Source organism: Gorilla gorilla, chromosome 20 (genome assembly GCF_029281585.2).
Source record: "Gorilla gorilla gorilla isolate KB3781 chromosome 20, NHGRI_mGorGor1-v2.1_pri, whole genome shotgun sequence".
In the NCBI taxonomy this organism is placed as follows: domain Eukaryota; kingdom Metazoa; phylum Chordata; class Mammalia; order Primates; family Hominidae; genus Gorilla; species Gorilla gorilla.
The window spans coordinates 48,659,626-48,679,656 of record NC_073244.2 but is presented as its reverse complement, the minus strand read 5'-3'; the positions used below and the strand labels follow the sequence as shown (position 1 = coordinate 48,679,656).

Here is a 20,031-nt window from a genome sequence, read left to right as displayed (position 1 = left end):
ACCACCATGCCTGGCTAATTTTTGTCTTTTTAGTAGAGACAGAGTTTTGCCATTTTGGCTAGCCTGGTCTTGAACTCTTGACCTCAAGTGATCTGCCCGCCTCAGCCTCCCAAAGTGCTGGGATTACACGGGTGGGCCACCATGCACAACCTAGACAGCTTATTTTATTTTATTATTATAATTTTTTTTTTTTGAGATGAAGTCTTGCTCTGTCTCCCAGGCTGGAGTACAATGGCACGTCTCGGATCCCTGCAACCTCTGCCTCCTGGGTTCAAGCAGTTCTCCCTGCCTCAGCCTCTCGAGTAGCTGGGATTACAGGTGCCCACCACCATGCCCAGCTAATTTTTGTATTTTTAGTAGAGACAGAGTTTCACCATGTTGGCCAGGCTGGTTTTGAACTCCTGACCTCAGGTGATCCGCCCACCTCGGCCTCCCAGAATGCTCGTATTACAGGCGTGAGCCACTTTCCCTGGCCAGGAAACTTATTTCAAAAGGTGTGTATAGAGCCCCTTATGTTTCTGCTTGATTTTTAAATAACATATTTAGGTCTATATGTTTTAGGATGTAATATCTCACTGTGTGTTGCTTTGCATCATTGAACATTTTTGGTAATTATTTTTATTTTCTATATATTTTAGAGATTTCATTAAACTAATACAGAATTTCATATTCAGGGGCGGGCATAGTGGCTCATACCTGTTATCCCAGCACTTTGGGAGGCCGAGGCGGGCAGATCACCTGAGGTCAGGGGTTTGAGACCATCCTGGCCAACATGGCAAAACCCCGTCTCTACTAAAAATACAAAATTATTCGTGTAGTGGTGCAGGCCTGTAATCCCAGCTACTTGGGAGGCTGAGGCAGGAGAATCGCTTGAACCCGGAGGCAGAGGTTGCAGTGAGCCGTGATCTCGCCACTTCACTCCAGCCTGGCCCACAGAGCAAAACTCCTCAAAAAAAAAAAAAAATCATATTCGCTCATATCAAAAATGAAAATTTATTTTTACAAATTTCTATGTGAGTGATAGAATTATTTTAATGTCAGAAAGGTTCATAAGAAATGGGTGTTGTGATTGTGTTCTTTCCTGTGCTCGAATGGAAAATGATGAGGGAACACAATGTTAGAGTTGCAGTGAGAAGGGGTGGAAAGACCAGGTGCGGTGGCTCATGCCTGTAATCTCAGCACTTTGGGAGGCCAAGGCGGGCGGATCACCTGAGGTCAGGAGTTCAAGACCAGCCTGACCAACACGGAGAAACCCCATCTTTACTAAAAATACAAAATTAGCTGGGTGTGGTGGCGCATGCGTGTAACCCCAGCTATTTGGGAGACTGAGGCAGGAGAATCGCTTGAACTGGGAGGTGGAGACTGCAGTGAGCCAAGATCGCACCATTGCACTCCAACCTGGTTAACAAAAGCAAAACTCTGTCTGAAAAAAAGAAAAAAAGAGAAAGGGTGGAAAAGAGGGATTCCAGAGTGCCAGGCACACAGATTTTCTGGAAGGTTTACATGAGGACTGCTGTGGTTTGAATGTGTTCCCCAAAGTTCATGTGTTGGAAACTCAACCCCTAATGCAACAGTGTTGATCAGTGGAACCTTTAAGAGGTGATTAGGTCATGAAGGCTCTGCCCTCATGAATGGATGAAGCTAGAGTGGGTTAGTTATCTTGGGAGGGGGTTCCTGATAAAAGGATGAGGTTGGCTTCCTCCCTTTCTGTCTTTCCCCTTCTCCCTCTCACATGTGGTCACTCTCTTGCCCTTCTACCTTCCAGCATAGGACAACACAGCAAGACCTTCACCAGATGCAGGCCCCTCACTTTCCCAGTGTTCAGAACCATAAACCAAGTGAACCCTTATAAATCACCCAGTCTGTGGTATTCTGTTATAGCAACACAAACAAAGACAGGGACACTCAGTGGGCTCTTCTCTCTACTTGATGGAGCACTCCCTGCGTGGTGCCTTGTATTTGTAGACATGATGCTGTAAATGCTCTTTGAATGTCTTGAAGGCTTTTATGTTTGAGGAGTTTACATAGAAGCCCGTACAGGGTTCAGGTCTGTTCTGTTGCTTCTTTGCTCCTTAGTTCCTCCCCTAATCTGATGTTAAATTAGATCATAGTGTGGCCCTTGGACCAATAGTATCAGTAGCACCTGAAAATCATGCTGGAAATACAGATTCACAGGCTGCTCCCCAGAATACTGAAGAAGGAACTCTAGGAGTGAGACCCAACAACCTGTATTTAACAAGTCCCCAGGTGAGTCTGATGCACACAGAAATGTGAGCTGCTGTATTAGTTGGTGTTGAGTTCATGCCACCGAATCACTGACACACACGTCTGCTCACTGCTTGCTCTTTGCACAGGCCCCTGGATCCTCCTGGAATCCCTGATCCCTGTTGCTCCCTTGAGGAGTTTTCTAGTCCCTCTTATTTGAAGCATGTCTTTCAGAGCCTCGCACCACCCAGCTTGGGTATCTGGTGAATTCTGTGGTCCGCATGTCCATGTTTGTGACATTCTGGGAAGGGTGGCCCAGGCTGTGATTTGCCATCTAGTGCTGCAGGCTGTGGATGGTATTCAGAAGGGAGGGGAGATGCTGTGCGCGTGTTCTGAAGGGTTTCCCACTAAATGGAGAGACTGACTCTCTCCATAAGTATTTGATTTTTACTTTATCTCCTCGTTGACTTCACAGTGTAAGTGCAGTTTGTCTGTACTGGGTGATGCATGCAGATAAATGTGTATGTGAACATATGAAGTCTGCATGTGTGGGTGAACTCTCCACATCATGTCATTTATTGTCCATCATTACGTATCTGTGGTGTCTAGCACATTCCTCTACCTTATTTTCTGTCATTGTACCTACTTCTACCTGAACACGTATTAAATGTCTTATTAAAAATACACAAATATTATGTTTTCTCAGTGGTTTTTTCCCCCTCACATCGGGCCCTCCTCTTCAGTGGACTTCAGTGTGGTACCTGCAGGTCTCAGGCCTTCTGGGAGGTTCCAGCTTTTCCTGGATGCCCTCTCTCTCTGGCCAGCTCAGGCTGGAGCAGTGGGTGTTGGTGCCATCCTGTGGCTATAGGTGATAAACCAGGCTGTGTTTTGACCCCTAGTCTTGAATCCTGGAATTCTCACATGCGTGGATTTAAATGCTGTGTCTTTCTAAGGGCAGATTGTGCCCATTTTCCTTCTCTGCCTCTCAAGGGACCGTTTCCTGTGTTTATTGACTTACCATTAAAAAAAAAAATACATTGATGAATTAGATTGTACTCCATAAATTTTATATGTTTGATAAATAAAGAATATTTTTTTCAATTTTTTTTCTGATTTTTACCTGTCTTTTAAATTGTATATATTTATGGGGTACAAAATGATGTTATGATTTTTCCATACAGTGTGGAATGTTTAAGTCAAATTATCCTATCCATTACCTCAAATACTTGACTTTTTTTTGTGATGAGAATGGTGTTTATCACTTTCACTCATCAGCTCCTGATGTCTTCCATGCTAGGGAGAGGAAAGGCTCAACACTTGACTTTCTCTCCTGTTTTCTTAGCCACTGTCAACCCTTGAATGTACCCTCCAGGGTTGCCTGTCACCTTTTACACCTAGCCTGATCCTTGTGCACCCACTTTCCTCTCAGGGACTGTCCTTAGGGAGTGACTTTATGCACAGACTTAACGTGCTCTTCCTGCCTCCTTCATCCCCATAAGCCCCCATCTCAGCCCCATCTGATTATTTCTTCCCTCTCTCATTTCCGGTTATTCTGTTGGTTTTCTAACCTGAAGGGTAACTGCTTACTCCTTAGTTTTCTGCCTTCATTTCTAAGTCATAGGCTACTTTCAGGCTAAAAGTTTTCCTCCAGCCATGGTTTTAGTCTCATTCTGTAAGTCTTGGTTTTTAGTTTTATTCATTTAAAATTAATCTTTAATAACTTTTTTGACTCATTGGTGACAGAGTAATTCCCTCTCTTCCCACCACACCACCCTCTGTCCCCAAGATTCTGGAAGTTTGTTCTTCCCCTTTTGTGATCATTGTTACTTAAAACTTTGAGTTTTTCAAATTAGAAGTTTCTTCTATAAACGTATATAGAGCTTGGCTGGGCGTGGTGGCTCACACCTGTAATCCCAGCACTTTGGGAGGCTGAGGCGGGTGGATCACGAGGTCAGGAGATCGAGACCATCCTGGCTAACATGGTGAAACCCGATCTCTACTAAAAATACAAAAAAATTAGCCAGGCGAGGTGGCAGGCGCCTGTAGTCCCAGCTACTCGGGAGGCTGAGACAGGAGAATGGCGTGAACCTGGGAGGCGGAGCTTGCAGTGAGCCGAGATGGCACCACTGCACTCCAGCCTGGGTGACAGAGTGAGACTCTGTCTCAAAAAAAAAAAAAGTGTATAGAGCTAATAACTCCTTGCTTTTTTTTTTTTTTTTTTTTTTTGAGAGTCTCGCTCTTGTTGCCAAGGCTGGAGTGCAATGGCACAATCTTGGCTCACTGCAACTTCTGCCTCCTGGGTTCAAGCGATTCTCCTGCCTCACCCTCCCAAGTAGCTGGGATTACAGGCAGTGGACACCACGCCCAGCTAATTTTTGTATTTTTAATAGAGATGGGGTTTCGCAATGTTGGCCAGGCTGGTCTCGAACTCCCGACCTCAGGTGATCCGCCCACCTTGGCCTCCCAAAGTGCTGGGATTACAGGCGTGAGCCACCATGCCTGGCCAACTTCTTGCTCTTTTGCCACTCCTTTTAAGCTGATATATTTGCCACTACTTTTAAGCTGATATATTTGGAACTGAGGTAGCCTCATTCTACAGGTTTAGATCTGAAGTATTTTAACTATGACGCGTCATGATTGCACACTGTGACGAGCACAGGTCCGCCTGTGTGCCACGTGTCGTGGCATACGCTTGTGATCCCAGCTGCTTAGAAGGCTGAGGTGGGAGGATCACTTGAGCCTAGGAGGTTGAGGCTACAGTAAGCCATGATCACAGCACTGCACTCTAGCCTAGGCAATGGAGTGAGACCTTGTCTCAAAAAATATATATATATTTTCAGAAAGCATGTAGACCTTTTGTGTGTGTGTGTGTGTGTGAGACAGAGTCTCACTCTGTCACCAGGCTGGAGTACAGTGGCGCGATCTCGGCTCACTGCATCCCCCACCTCCCAGGTTCAAGTGATTTTCCTGCCTCAGCCTCCTGATGGCTGGGACTACAGGCACGTGCCACCACACCCTACTAATTTTTTGTATTTTTAGTAAAGACAGGGTTTCACCATGTTAGCCAGGATGGTCTTGATCGCCTGACCTCGTGATCTGCCCGCCTTGGCCTCCCAAAGTGTTGGGATTACAGGCATGAGCCACCATGCCCGGCTTTTTTTTGTTTGTTTGTTTTGAGATAGAGTCTTACTCTGTCGCCCAGGCTGGAGTGCAGTGGTGCAATCTTGGCTCACTGCAACCTCTGGCTCCTGGGTTCAAACGATTCTCATGCCTCAGCCTCCCGAGTAGCTGGGACTATAGGCATGCGCCACCATGCCTGGCTAATTTTTTGGTATTTTTAGTAGGGATGGGGTTTCACTGTGTTGGCCAGGCTGGTCTTGAACTCCTGACCTCAAGTGATCCTCCCGCCTCGGCCTCCCAAAGTGCTGAGATTACAGGCGTGAGCCACCGCGCCTGGCCTGATGTACACTTTTGTAGTGCAAAAGTGACCATTGATGCAAACTCTTTTATAAACCTAAGATGTCATTCCTAGATACCATTCTTAATTTCTTTCCTCAGAACTTAGAGATCTGGTTGGCTTTCTTACCTGTGTGCTAGATACCAACCTTTCCTAATAAGTTTCCAGGCTTACTTTGATAATCATTCTATTATTAGCACCTTCGGGAGTACTGTCCACCCTCATATACAGGATCCTTTCTTTTTGCATACATTCACTAATTTGCAGTTGTTAAATCAAACCTACTGACATTTATAGTCCCTTACTTTCTCTTCTTTCTTCCATTCTAAATGTCTGAAATATCGTACAGTCATACTTCCCACTGTATTTTTAGGTTTTACTCTCATACTTCAATAATCACTACCACCCTTTATTTCAATAAAAGTTTTAAGTCAGTGCTGATTTTTTGGTAGCTCCCATTTTCTGATATATTTGTCATGTACATATGCAAGTGTATGTAATGTAGGTGTGCATCTATACCCACATATACATATATACACATACGTATATATGTCCATATACACGTATTTTGAATTTTATAAAGTCATTTTTGCGCTCCAAAGAGACTGTAATAATTTATATTTCCACCAGTACCTTCAACCAGTGTAGTCTGTTAGCGTTTAAAAAAATCGTTGCCAATCTGATAGGTGAAAAATGGTAGCTAATTATAGTTTGAATTTACATTTCCTTTATGATGAGTGAAGGCAAGCATTTTTTCATGTTTCCAATCTATATTTCTTTGTTTTAATAAACAGTTGGTATCCTTTGCCCTTGTTTCTGTCGAGTTCTTAATTTGTATGAACTCTTAACATATTGAGCTGATTGGCAAATCATCTGTCATATGTTTTTCTTGTGTTTTTTTCCCAAAGAGATTATTCCTCGTTGAAGTACTTTTTTGCCACCTCGACTTTTTAAAATATTCATGTAGTTAAAACAATCTGTTCCTATAGGAGATTATCACAATTTTAAAAATGTATATGGGTCAATTATGTTTAGATAGTTCTCAATAATGACTCATCCTCTTATGTTTGCTATGAATTTAAATAATTGTTTATACTTTTAAAGTTTTTAATGTCAATGTTAGACTGGTTTTATAAATAGAATTTGGAAGCTTTCCTTCATGCTCTAGAGCATTTATATAGCATTAGTGTTAAAACTCCCTTGAAGATTTGGTAGATGTTACCTGTTGAACTATTTGGACCTTGTGTATTTCTGAGGGAAGTTTCCTTGACAACTCTTTTCATTTTTCCTTTTATAACTATCCTATGTGTATGTAAATATATTTTTGTCTTTTGGCATTAGTTTTTGATAATAGGTTGTATTTTTCCATGAAATTACCCACTTAATTCTAGTCTTCAAATTTTCAGAGTTGACAAAGTAACTTCCATAAATATTAAAATTTCCTCTGTATCTGTAAAAAGTTACCACACATTGATATTCCAGGATCATCTATTATATTTGAAAATTTGTTTCATCTGTATTTTCAAATGTTTTGGTATGAAATTATTTGTAGTGTTCTCTGATTTTAGCTAACAGTTGCTTGTTTTCCTATTGTTTATTTTTTGTGTGGGATAGGTGGGTAGAGAGGTATTCTTGCAGGTTTGTGCTATGTCCTATAGACCCAGTGATGCATCAGAATGTCTGTCTTATCCATTACCTTGTTTTGCAGTGTGACGTTGCTGTACCGTAATTCTAATGGTGAAAGTTCTATTCCCCCCGCACCATAATATTCTTCATTTCAATGGTGGTTTTCTTTTTCTCTTCCAATTATTTCCTTGGTTCTGCTGGTAAACTTTTATCCCTTTCTGTTTTCTCAATGATTCTTCCTCATGCATTTATACAGGCATATCTCATGTTATTATGCTTTATTTTATTGTGCTTGGCAAATGTTGCATTTTTTATAAATTGAAGGCTTGTGGCAGCCCTGCATCGAACAAGTCCATTGGCACCATTTTTCCAAAAGCATGTGCTCACTTTGTGTGTCTGTGTCACATTCTTGCAATATTTCAAACCTTTTCGTTATATTATTATCTGTTATGGGAATCTGTGATCAGTGATCTTTGATGTTACTGTTGTCATTGTTTTGGGGTGCCACAAACTTCATCCATGTAAGACGGCAGACTTAATTGATGTTAAATGTTGTATGTGTTCTGACTATTCTACCGACCACCCATTCCCGTCTGTCTCCCTTTTTCTGGGTCTCTCTCTTCCCTGAAACACAACAATATTGAAATTAGGGCAATTAATAACCCTACAATGACCTCTAAGTGTTCAAGTGAAAGGAAGAGTCGCACATCTCTCACTTTAAATTAAAAGCTAGGAATGATTAAGCTTAGTGAAGAAGGCATGTTAAAAGCCAAGACAGACCAAAAGCAAAGCCTTTTGTGTTTGCCAAGTTGTGAATGCAAAGGAAAAGTTCTTGAAGTAAATTTAAAGTGCTGACGAGTGTGGTGGCTCACGCCTGTAATCCTAACACTTTGGGAGGCTGAGGCCGGTGGATTGCTTGGGCCCAGGAGTTCAAGACCAGACTGGGCAACATGGTGAAACCCTGTCTCTACTAAAAATACAGAAATTAGCCAGATGTAATGGTGCATGCCTGTAGTCCCAGCTGCTTGGGAGGCTGAGATGAGAGGATCGATTGAGTCTGAGAGGTGGAGGTTGCAATGAGCTGAGATCACACTACTGCATCCCAGCCTAGGTGACAGAGCAAGACCCTGTCTCAAAAAAAAAAAAAAAAAAGTGCCACTACAGTATACACACAAATGATAAGATGATAAGAAAGCAAAATAGCCTTATTGTTGATAGGGAGAAAGTTTTAGTTGTCTGGGTAGAAGATCAAACCAGCCACAGCATTCCCTTAAGCCAAAGCATAATCCAGGACAAGCCCCTAATTATCTTCAATTCTATGAAGGCTTAGAGGTGAGGAAGCTGCAGAAGAAAAGTGTGAAGCTAGCAGAGGTTGGTTCATAAGGTTTAAGGAAAGAGCCCTCTCCATAACATAAAAATACAAGGTAAAGCAGTAAGAGCCGATGGAAGCTGCAGTAAATTATCCAGAAGATCTAGCTAAGATTATTGATGAGGGTGGCTAACTAAACAATAGCGTTCCGATGTAGATACAACAGCCTTCTATTGGAAGAAGATGCCATCTAGGACTTTCACAGCTAGAGAGGTGAAGTCAGTGGCTGGCTTCAAAGTTTCAAATGACAGACTGACCCTCCTGTTATGGGCTAATGCAGGTGGTGACTTTAAGTTGGAGCCAGTATTCATTTCCCATTCTGAAAATCCTAGGGCCCTTAGGAATTATGCTAAATACACCCTGCTCGTGCTCTATAAATGGAATAACAAAGCCTGGATGGCAGCACATCTGTTTACAGCATTGATTTGCTAAATATTTTAAGCCCACTGTTGATACCTACTGCTCACGAGAAAAAAAAGTTCCTTTGAAAATAGTATTGCTCATTGACAGTGCACTTGGTCACCCAGGAGCTCTAATGGAGATGTACAAGGAGATCAGTGTTGGTTTTCATGCCTGCTAATACAACATCCATTCTGCAGCTCATGGATCAAGCAGTAATTTTAACTTTCAAGTCTTATTATTTAAGAAATACATTCTGTAATGTAATAGCTTCCATAGGTAATGATTCCTCTGATGGATCTGGGTAAAGTAAATTAAAAAGTGTAAAAACTGGCTGGAAAGGATTTATGTTTCCAGGTGCTATTATGAATATTCATGACTCAGGAGAGGAGATCAGAGTATCAACAGGAGTTTGAAAGAGGTTCATTCAACACTCATGGATGACTTTGAAGGATTCAAGGCTTCAGTAGAGGAAGTAATTGTAGATGTGCTACTAGCAAGAGAAGTAGAATTAGAAGTAGAGCCGGAAGATGTGACTGAATTGCTGCAGTCTTGTGATTGCAGGGATAAGGATTACTTCTTATGGGTGAACAAAGAAAGTCATTTCTTTAGGATCTACTCCTGGTGAAGATGCTGTGCACATTGTGGAAATCAATGATTTAGAATATTCCATAAATATAATTGATAAAGCAGTGGTAGGATTTGAGAGGAGTGACTACAGTTTTGAAAGAAGTCCTGCTGTGGGTAAAGTACTATCAAACCACATCACATGCCACAGAGAAACTTTTTGTGAAAGAAAAGTCAATCAATGTGACTCTTCATTGTTATCTTAAGAAATTGGGGCCGGGCGCAGTGGCTCACACCTGTAATCCCAGCACTTTGGGAGGCCGAGGTGGGCAGATCACGAGGTCAGGAGTTCGAGACTAGCCTGGCCAACATAGTGAAACCCCGTCTCTACTAAAAACAAAAAAAATTAGCCTGGCGTGGTGGCGCACACCTGTAATCCCAGCTACTCAGGAGGCTGAGGCAGGAGAATCGCTTGAACCTGGGAGGCAGAGGTTGCAGTGAGCAGAGATCGAGCCACTGCACTCTAGCCTCTGCACTCTTGCCTGGGCGACAGAGGGAGACTCTGTCTCAAAAAAAAAAGAGAAAGAAAAGAAAAAAGAAATTGCTACAGCCACCCCAACTTTCTGTAATCCCCCCTTGATTAGTCAGCAGCCATCAACATTGAGATTGAGGAAGACACCTATCAGCAAAAAGATTATAACTGAAGGTTCAGATGATTGTTAGCATTTTTAAGCAATATTTTTAAATTAAGGTGTAGTACATTTTTTAGACATGATGCTGTTATATACGTAATAGACTAAGTATATAGTATTAAATTTTTTTTTTTTTTTGAGACGTAGTCTCTCTTAGTTACCCAGGCTGGAGTGCAGTGGCATGATCTCGGCTCACTGCAACCTCCACTTCCCAGGTTCAAACGATTCTCCTGCCTCAGCCTCCCAGTAGCTGGGATTACAGGCGCCTGCCACCACGCCCGGCTAATTTTTTTGAATTTTTAGTAGAGACAGGGTTTCACCATATTGGCCAGGCTGGTCTTGAACCCCTGACCTCAAATGATTCACCCACCTCGGCCTCCCAAAGTGCTGGGATTACAGTCGTGAGCCACCGCACCCAGCCAACATAACTTTTATATGCACTGGGAAACCAAAAATGTTGTGTGACATGCTTTATTGTGGTGGTGTGGAACTGAACCCACAGTATCTCTGAAGTATGCCTATGTTTCTATTTTGAATTATTGATTTGTAGATTTTATTTTATTATCTTTTTGTATATTCGTTGTAATATATTTAGTCAAGATTATCATTTATGTAAACTATCAGTAAACATGCAACCTACAGAATGGGAGAAAATATTTGCAAACTATGCGTCTGACACAGGCCTAATATCCAGCATCTATAAGGAACTTAAATTTACAAGAAAAAAACAGCCCTATTAAAAGGACATGAACAGACACTTTTCAAGACATAAATATGGCCAAGAAGCTTATGAAAGAAAGTTCAATATCACTGATTGTTAGAGAAATCCAAATCACCATAATGAGATACCATCTCACAACAGTCATAATGGCCATTATTAAAAAGTCAAAAAATAACAGATGCTGGCAGAGAGGAGAAAAATTTCCATTTTCCTATTGGAAGTAAGCAGCAATAGGGAACTGAATATCTCAGTCTTATTAAGTACGTAAACTTTTGCTTGATATCCTTGTTTGAGCCAGTTTAGGTTCCCTGTAGTCTTCTGCCTAGTGTCCCTGACTCTAGAGTCTATCTGGTTCCATTTCTCCAGAAGCAGAGAGCAGTCTCCCATCTTCTCTTGGGAGTGATAGGTACCTCATTGCACAGTGCAGGCAATTGTTTGCCTTATAGACTTCCATTCAATTTTGTTATTTTTTAGGGCCCCTGTTCATTCCCACCTTTCATGGTGCATGACTTCTCTAATTTCTCAGCCTTTCTTTAGTTATATAGTAGGAACTTGCTTTTTGACATCTTCGTCTGCAGGCACATGGGTTTAGCGTTCTCAGTTCTTCTGTTAGATAATAGTCCTTTCATCTTCTTCCATCTGCTAAAATTATGTTTACATCTATCATCCATTGTTGTCTGTTATGGTCTTTGTCTTCGTTGGTTTATGCCTTTTAAATGATACCATTTAGTGCACTTTTGGATAGAATCTGAGCTAAACTCATGTATTTATTATACCATATTTAACCTCAACTTCTTACTATTTCTTTTCCCTATGGTCACTATATTTGCCCCTATACAATTAACCTAGGTGGGCCTCTCCAGTTTTATGTTCCAATTCCGTCATCCAGTTTTTAACCTTCCTATTGGTTCTTCTCATTTTATTGATTATTGCAGTGTTCAGAACAATTTTATTTGTTTAGACTGGATATAAACACATACTCATAGAACAGAACTTTATTTTATTTTATTATTATTATTATTATTATTATTATTATTATTATTATTTGAGACGGAGTCTCACTCTGTTACCCGGGCTGGAGTACAGTGGCGCGATCTTGGCTCACTGCAACCTCCGCCTCCCAGGTTCAAGCGATTCTCCTGCCTCAGCCTTCCGAGTAGCTGGGACTACAGGCACATGCCACCATGCCCGGCTAATTTTTGTATTTTTAGTAGAGACTGGGTTGCACTATGTTGGCCAGGCTAGTCTCTAACTCCTGACTTCATGATCCACCTGCCTCAACCTGCTGGGATTACAGGCGTGTGCCATCGCACCTGGCCAGAACAGAACTTTTAAAGTACAAAAGGATATATGTTGAAAAGTAATTCTTCTCTTACACATTTTTCCCTTCTATGGTGGCAACCCCCAGTATCATTTTCCTTTGAGCTATTTTCAGACATTTTTATTGAAACCGCTTTAAACTGATATATTAACTTACGAATGTCATCTTTATGCCACTGAATTTTCTTGTCTAAAATGCTTTAATGCCTTTTTCTTAGTTTCCTAGGGCTGCTGAAACAAAGTACCACAAGCTGGGTAACTTAGAAATAACAGGAATTGGCCAGGTATGGTGGCCCACGCCTGTAATCCCAGCACTTTGAGAGGCCAAGGCGGGTGGATCATCTGAGCTCAGGAGTTTAAGACCACCCAGGGCAACATGGTGAAACCCCATCTCTACTAAAAATACAAAAAAATTAACCAGGTGTGGTGGCGCACGCCTCTAGTCCCAGCTACTTGGGAGGTTGAGGTAGGAGAATCTTTTGAGCCCCAGCGTCGAAGGTTGCAGTGAGCCTAGATCACGCCACTGCACTCCAGCTTGGGTTACAGAGTGAGACTCTGTCTCTAAAAAATAAAAAAAATAACTATTCTCACAGTTCTGGAGTCCAGACATCTAAAATCAAGGTGTCAGTGGGGCCATACTCCCTCTGAAACCTGTAGGGAAGGATTCTTCCTTGCCTCTTTCAGCTTCTGGTATCCCCAGACATTCCTTGGTTTGTGGCAGCATAACTCTACTCTGTCTCTCCATCTTCACATGGCATTTCTTCCATGTCTCTTGTCTCTTCATGTAGCATTCTTTTTCTAAGAACACGAGTCGTATTGCATGGGGGCTTCTCTTATTCCAGTTTGACCTCATCTTAACTAATTTCATCTTCAATGACCCTATTTCTAAATGAAGCCTCATTCTGAGGCACTAGGAGTTAGGACTTCAATTCAATCCATAACACAATTCAATCCATAACACCATTCTATTTGTTCAAGTCTGTGTGTTCATTTTAAACTTTTCTTCATATGGTTTTTGGACATTTTTTATTTTTGTATAGTTTTCATACTTTTTGTTGTCATTGTAAATGTAGTTTTTAATTCTATAATTTCTAAATATAGTCAGCCCTTTCTATCCATGCTTTCTGCAACTACAAATTGAAAATATTCAGGGGAAAAAAGCAACAAAAAAATAACAATACAACAATAAAAAACAATACAAATTTTAAATTATAGTATAACAATGATTTACATAGCATTTATATTGTATTCAGTATTATAAGTAATCTGGAGATTATTTAAAGTATACAGAAAGATACGCATAAGTTATAAGAAAATACTTTTATCATTTTATGTAAGGCATTGAGCATCCATGGATTTTGGTATCCACGGGAGGTCCTGGAACCAGTCCCCAATAGATAATGAGGGATGACTGTAGTTGTTTGTATATGAAGGTTTTTAAAAATAAATATTGATTCATATGTAGTGAATTTCTTACTTTTCATAATTGTTCAGATGACTTGATTTTTCAGGTAAACAGTTTTGTTTCTGACAAATAATGTTAATTTTCATTTTCTTTTCCTGGTTTTTTTTTTTGTTTTTTTTGGTTTTTTGTTTGTTTGTTTTGTGTTTTGAGACACAGTCTTAATCTTTCCCCCAGGCTAGAGAGCAGTGGTGATCTCCGCTCACTGCAACCTTAACCTCCCGGGCTTAGGTGATCCTCCCATCTCAGCCTCCCTAGTAGCTGGGACTATAGGTGTGCACCACTGCACCCAGCTAATTTTTGTATCTTTTGTAGAAATGGGGTTTTGCCATGTTGCTCAGTCTGGTCTTGAACTCCTGAGCTCAAGAGATCTGTTTGCCTCAGCCTCCCAAAGTGCTAGGATTACAGGCGTGAGCCACTGCACTCACGCCTTTTAATTAAGAAAAGAGGGGCAACTCTTTTCTTAATATTCTTTTTTTTTTTCTTTTTCTTTTTTCTTTTGAGACAGAGTCTCGCTCTGTCGCCCAGGCTGGAGTGCAGTGGCGTGATCTTGGCTCACCGCAACCTCTACCTCCCAGGTTCACGCCATTCTCCTGCCTCAGCCTCCTAAGTAGCTGAGACTAGAGGTGCCCACCACCATGCCCAGCTAATTTTTTTTTTTTTTTTGTATTTTTAGTAGAGATGGGGTTTCACTGTGTTAGCCAGGATGGTCTCAATCTCCTGACCTCGTGATCCGCCCGCCTTGGCCTCCCAAAGTGCTGGGATTGTAGGCATGAGCCACCGCGCCCGGCCTCTTAATTTTCATACCTCTGATTTATTTCTCTTATTTAATTGTACTACCTAGTACTGCAATGAGTGGTGACAACTCATCTTTTCTTATTTCTGACTTTAATGTGAATGCTTCTGGATGTTTTCCATTAAGTAAAGTGCTGGTGTTTGGGCTGTACTGTACTTTATTCTCAAATTAAATGTTATTTGTTCCTATTTTATATAAAGGATTTTTAAATGAAAAATAGATGTTGAGTTTTATTATCTTAATATCTACAGAAATGATTACTTGATTTTTTCATTTTTTCAAATGTCATTACTTGACATTTTTCATTAATTTATTTACTTATAGTAATATACTTTCTATTATTGAAACGTATCCCTGGAAAAAATGTCCTCAACTCAAATATGATATATTTTATATTTAATGTGCTTCTGGGTCACTTTTTTCCTTTTGGGTCATTTTGATGTTTTACATAGAATTTTTACAATGGTTTTCATAAATGAAATTGGATAGTTTGCTTTTTTGGTGTGTCATCTTTGTCAGGTTTTGGTATAATATATGTTTCATACACAAAAACATCGGGAATTTTTGTCTTTTTTCTTTCACAACATTTTAGATAGCATAGGAGTTGTCCTTTAAAATCTGTTAGAATTTTCATGTGGATCTCTGGGTTTTTCCTTTTTGTTTTAGGGAATTACTTTTCATATTTCTTTTCATTTTATGGAAATTGGTTTAGATAAGTTTTTTGCATCTTGTAGAGTCAGTTTTAGTAATTTACAATCCAGAAAAGTGTTTAGATTATAAAAATGTATTTTAATAGAGTCCTGCAAAACGATCTTATACTTTTTAGCTTCCTGTTTTTGTTTTTTCTCTATCATTATTTCTTCTTACTTCATTTGTACATTCTGCATTTCCTATTTATTTACCTATTTGTTTTCTATCAGATCATTTTTTAAAGCAATCAAAGCTATTTGTATTTATAAATATATGCCTCTACTCATATTTCCTTTCCTGAATTTCCTTCTCAGAACTTCAGAGATAAGAGATATGTGCACTTGAAAATGTTTTACTAGTGGGAGAGTAGGGCTTAAACCAATAATCAGTCCCATAATTGCATATTTTTCAAAATGTTCTTCATATTACAATATTGGAAAAAAATTTGTAAGTGATATTTATTTGCAATCTGTTTTAGGAGAAATATGGGGAGTTGATGAGCATCAGAAAAACCAGGACAGACTTTTGAGACAAGTTGAAGTTAAATTCCAGAAAACACTGACTGAAGAAAAAGGCAATGAATGTCAAAAGAAATTTGCAAATGTATTTCCTCTGAACTCTGATTTTTTCCCTTCCAGACACAATCTCTATGAGTATGACTTATTTGGAAAGTGTTTAGAACATAATTTTGACTGTCATAATAATGTGAAATGCCTTATGAGAAAGGAACATTGTGAATATAATGAAGCTGTGAAATCATATGGTAATAGCTCATCCCATTTTGTCATTACCCCCTTTAAGTGTAATCATTGTGGAAAAGGCTTCAATCAGACTTTGGACCTCATCAGACATCTGAGAATTCATACTGGAGAGAAGCCCTATGAATGTAGTAACTGTAGAAAAGCCTTCAGTCACAAGGAAAAGCTTTTTAAACATTATAAAATTCACAGTAGGGAGCAGTCTTACAAATGTAGTGAATGTGGTAAAGCTTTCATTAAAATGTCAAATCTCATTAGACATCAAAGAATTCATACTGGAGAGAAGCCCTATGCATGTAAGGAATGTGAGAAGTCCTTCAGCCAGAAATCAAATCTTATTGATCACGAAAAAATTCATACTGGAGAAAAACCTTATGAATGTAATGAGTGTGGAAAAGCATTCAGCCAGAAGCAAAGCCTCATTGCACATCAGAAAGTTCATACTGGGGAGAAACCTTATGCATGTAGTGAATGTGGTAAAGCCTTCCCTCGAATTGCATCCCTTGCTCTTCATATGAGAAGTCATACAGGAGAAAAACCTTATAAATGTGATAAATGTGGTAAAGCCTTCTCTCAGTTTTCCATGCTTATTATACATGTTAGAATTCATACAGGTGAAAAACCCTATGAATGTAATGAGTGTGGAAAAGCCTTCTCTCAAAGCTCAGCCCTTACTGTACATATGAGAAGTCACACTGGTGAGAAACCCTATGAATGTAAGGAATGCAGAAAAGCCTTCAGCCACAAGAAAAACTTCATTACACACCAGAAAATTCATACTAGAGAGAAACCTTATGAGTGTAGTGAATGTGGGAAAGCTTTTATACAGATGTCAAATCTTGTTAGACACCAGAGAATTCATACTGGGGAAAAACCCTATATATGTAAGGAATGTGGGAAAGCCTTTAGCCAGAAATCAAATCTCATTGCTTATGAAAAAATTCATTCTGGAGAGAAACCCTATGAATGCAATGAATGTGGTAAAGCCTTCAGCCAAAAGCAAAACTTCATTACACATCAAAAAGTTCATACTGGAGAGAAACCTTATGATTGTAATGAATGTGGTAAAGCCTTCTCTCAGATTGCATCCCTTACCCTTCATTTGAGAAGTCATACAGGGGAAAAGCCTTATGAATGTGATAAATGTGGTAAAGCCTCCTCTCAGTGCTCACTGCTTAATTTACATATGAGAAGTCACACAGGTGAGAAGCCCTATGTATGTAATGAATGTGGGAAAGCCTTCTCTCAAAGAACTTCCCTTATTGTGCACATGAGAGGCCATACAGGTGAAAAACCCTATGAATGTAATAAATGTGGAAAAGCCTTCTCCCAAAGCTCATCCCTTACTATACATATACGAGGACATACAGGTGAGAAACCCTTCGACTGTAGTAAATGTGGAAAAGCCTTCTCTCAAATCTCATCTCTTACCCCTCATATGAGAAAACATACAGGTGAGAAGCCCTATCACTGTATTGAGTGTGGCAAGGCTTTCAGCCAAAAGTCGCACCTTGTTAGACACCAGAGAATTCATACTCATTAGAAACCCTATGAATATGGTGAATATGGCAAGGCCATCTGAAGGAATTAACACCTCATTGCACATTACATGATCACTTCCAGAGTAGAAAACTGTGAATGTGGGATAGCCTTCTGAAAAAGCCACAAATTTATGAATCATTAGAGAATTCTTCCAAGGTGACAAATTATATAATGAAAAAGCTGATTACCAGAAACTTTCAGCAGACATCTTATTGATAATATTTAATCAGCATTCTCATTGAAATCTGAAACAAGGTATCTGCCATCAGCATAACAACACAACACTTGAGCTCCTAGCCAATGTATTAAGTAAGGAAAACAAGTATCAAAGAAGAACTATAAAAATAACTTTTATACAAGAAATAATTAGAAAATGTGTTGATAGAAAACCTAAGAATAAACACAACAATGAGTAAGGTCTTTATCAAGTTATAAAATATGTTGAAAGGCACAAAAGAACACCTGAAAAATGATATTTTGTCTGAAAAGACTTGACATTGTAAAAATATAATTTCTCTCCCAAATCACTAAGTTTAATATACTTCTGAAGTTTACATCAGTTTTATTTTAAGGAACTTCACAAACTTATCCAAAAATTTTATGTGGAAAAGTAAAGAAACACAAATAGCTGAAACAAACTTAACAAAGCAAGTAGAGAAGACACACTCTATTATTAGATATATCATATACTTATTTAAAGCTGCTGTCATTTAAACAATGTATTACCAAGTGAATAAATCAAGCAGTAGTAAGATAGTGAGCATTCATACAAAAATCCGAGAAGATAAAGGAATTCTGTCTATGACAGTGCTATTGAAATCATTGGGGAATGAATGGCTTATTTAATAAATGGAAGGTTCATAGGAGAAAAATTTTAGCTTTCTACTTTATATCATATACAATCCAACTAAAGACCAGAATATAAAAAGCAAAATTTTAGAACTATGATGAAAGTAGAATCTGTTACTTTAGGGTAACAAGATTTCTTTAAAAAACACGTAAACATGGAATAGTCTGTTGAATTTTGGTGTATTGGCCTCATAGGCACCCACAAATGTACACAAAGAGATATATATCACTGTGTTCCTGAATCATGGTTTGTATTGCCCAAAATTGGATATAACAAATTTTTATCAATTGTGGAATAGATGAATAAGTGTGATCATTTCTGTGATAAAATACAGAATTTAGAAACAAAATCTACCTATAGTTATATGGATAGATTACAATATATAATATTGAGAGAAAAAATTAAAATGCACAAAGGAACACAGTATAACATTTGTATAATTTAATAAGATCTTGCAAAGAACAGTACTGTGTATTGGTCATGGATCCATATACGACTTGGTTGCCTTTTGGGATGTGGGAAAGGTTTGGTGGGAGTTGTTATATTTATCTGTAATATTTGTTTAATAAAAGAGTGAAAGCAAATATGACAGTGGTGACAAATCTGGTTGTCCAAATTAATTATATGGGTTTTTAAAATTGTTTTTTCTTGCTTTTATTTTCCTAATTTCTCGAAAATAAGAATCAAATGGGTGGGGGAAACCTGGGCCTGGAGAAATAATTTTAAAATGGATTTTCATTCTTGATCAGATACTAACATTTATAGAAGATTGTCTTTACACAAAACATACCTGACAAGGTATTATTTTGTTTATTGTCTCTTCATGTTAATTGGAATAATAAAATCAGCAGTATTTTCGCATTTATTTGAGGCCAATTTTTAATTTTAAACACAAATTTTTTTCTAGTTGAAAGGAGTATAGAAACAAAACAATTATTTTATTATTGGGATAATTGGCTATCCCTTTGGGGAAAGAAATCCACCTTCATTTGGGTTGGTTTTGGAGTGAGGGAAAGAGACCATTCATGCATACTGTAAAATATAGTTTACATTCTAATATATCAAGCCAAGAATAGTTATTGGTGTTAGAGTAGAAGCAATTTCTATATATCTCAACAAAGCTTTTCTTTGTTTCTGGATCAATAAATGGGGATGCAGATGCTGGTGATTTTATGTATGCCAGGTAAGGGCCCAGTGGATGTGAAAAATTCACTTCATTCTGTTCCACAGATGTTTTATATTCAGGCCTTTCAAATATTTATGTCGTGGCCAGGTGCAGTGGTGGTTCACACCTGTAATCCCAGCACTTTGGGAGGCTGAGGCAGGTGGATCACTTGAGGTCAGGAGTTTGTGAGCAGCCTGGCCAACATGGTGTAACCCCGTCTCAACTAAAAATACAAAAATTAGCTGGGTGTGGTTGCGTGTGCCCCTTATCCCAGCTACTTGGGAGGCTGAGGCACGAGAATTGCTTGAACCCAGGAGGCAGAGGTGGCAGTGAGCTGAGATCACGCCACTGCATTCCAGCCTGGGCAACAGAGTGAGACGCCATCTCAAAAAACAAAAAAACAAATATGTTG

General features: G+C 39.3%; 1 protein-coding gene across 10 annotated transcripts in view; it reads left to right on the top strand.

The window, feature by feature from the left end:
- The window catches only part of LOC101127631 (zinc finger protein 569-like), a 28,640-nt gene extending 9,602 nt beyond the window's left edge, over window positions 1–19,038 (top strand). For 6 of the 10 annotated variants that reach the window (XM_055369207.2, XM_055369209.2, XM_055369206.2 and 3 more), the window contains one exon: window positions 15,783–19,038. In XM_055369207.2, coding sequence (XP_055225182.1) covers window positions 15,783–17,605 — 1,823 coding nt within the window. In that variant the 3' untranslated portion in view covers window positions 17,606–19,038. Of the gene's footprint in view, window positions 1–1,765; window positions 2,901–15,782 lie in introns of those variants that run through there. The other 4 variants (XR_010132115.1, XR_010132116.1, XR_010132117.1 and 1 more) reach the window with 4 other exon arrangements.
- The last annotated feature ends 993 nt before the right edge of the window (window positions 19,039–20,031 follow it).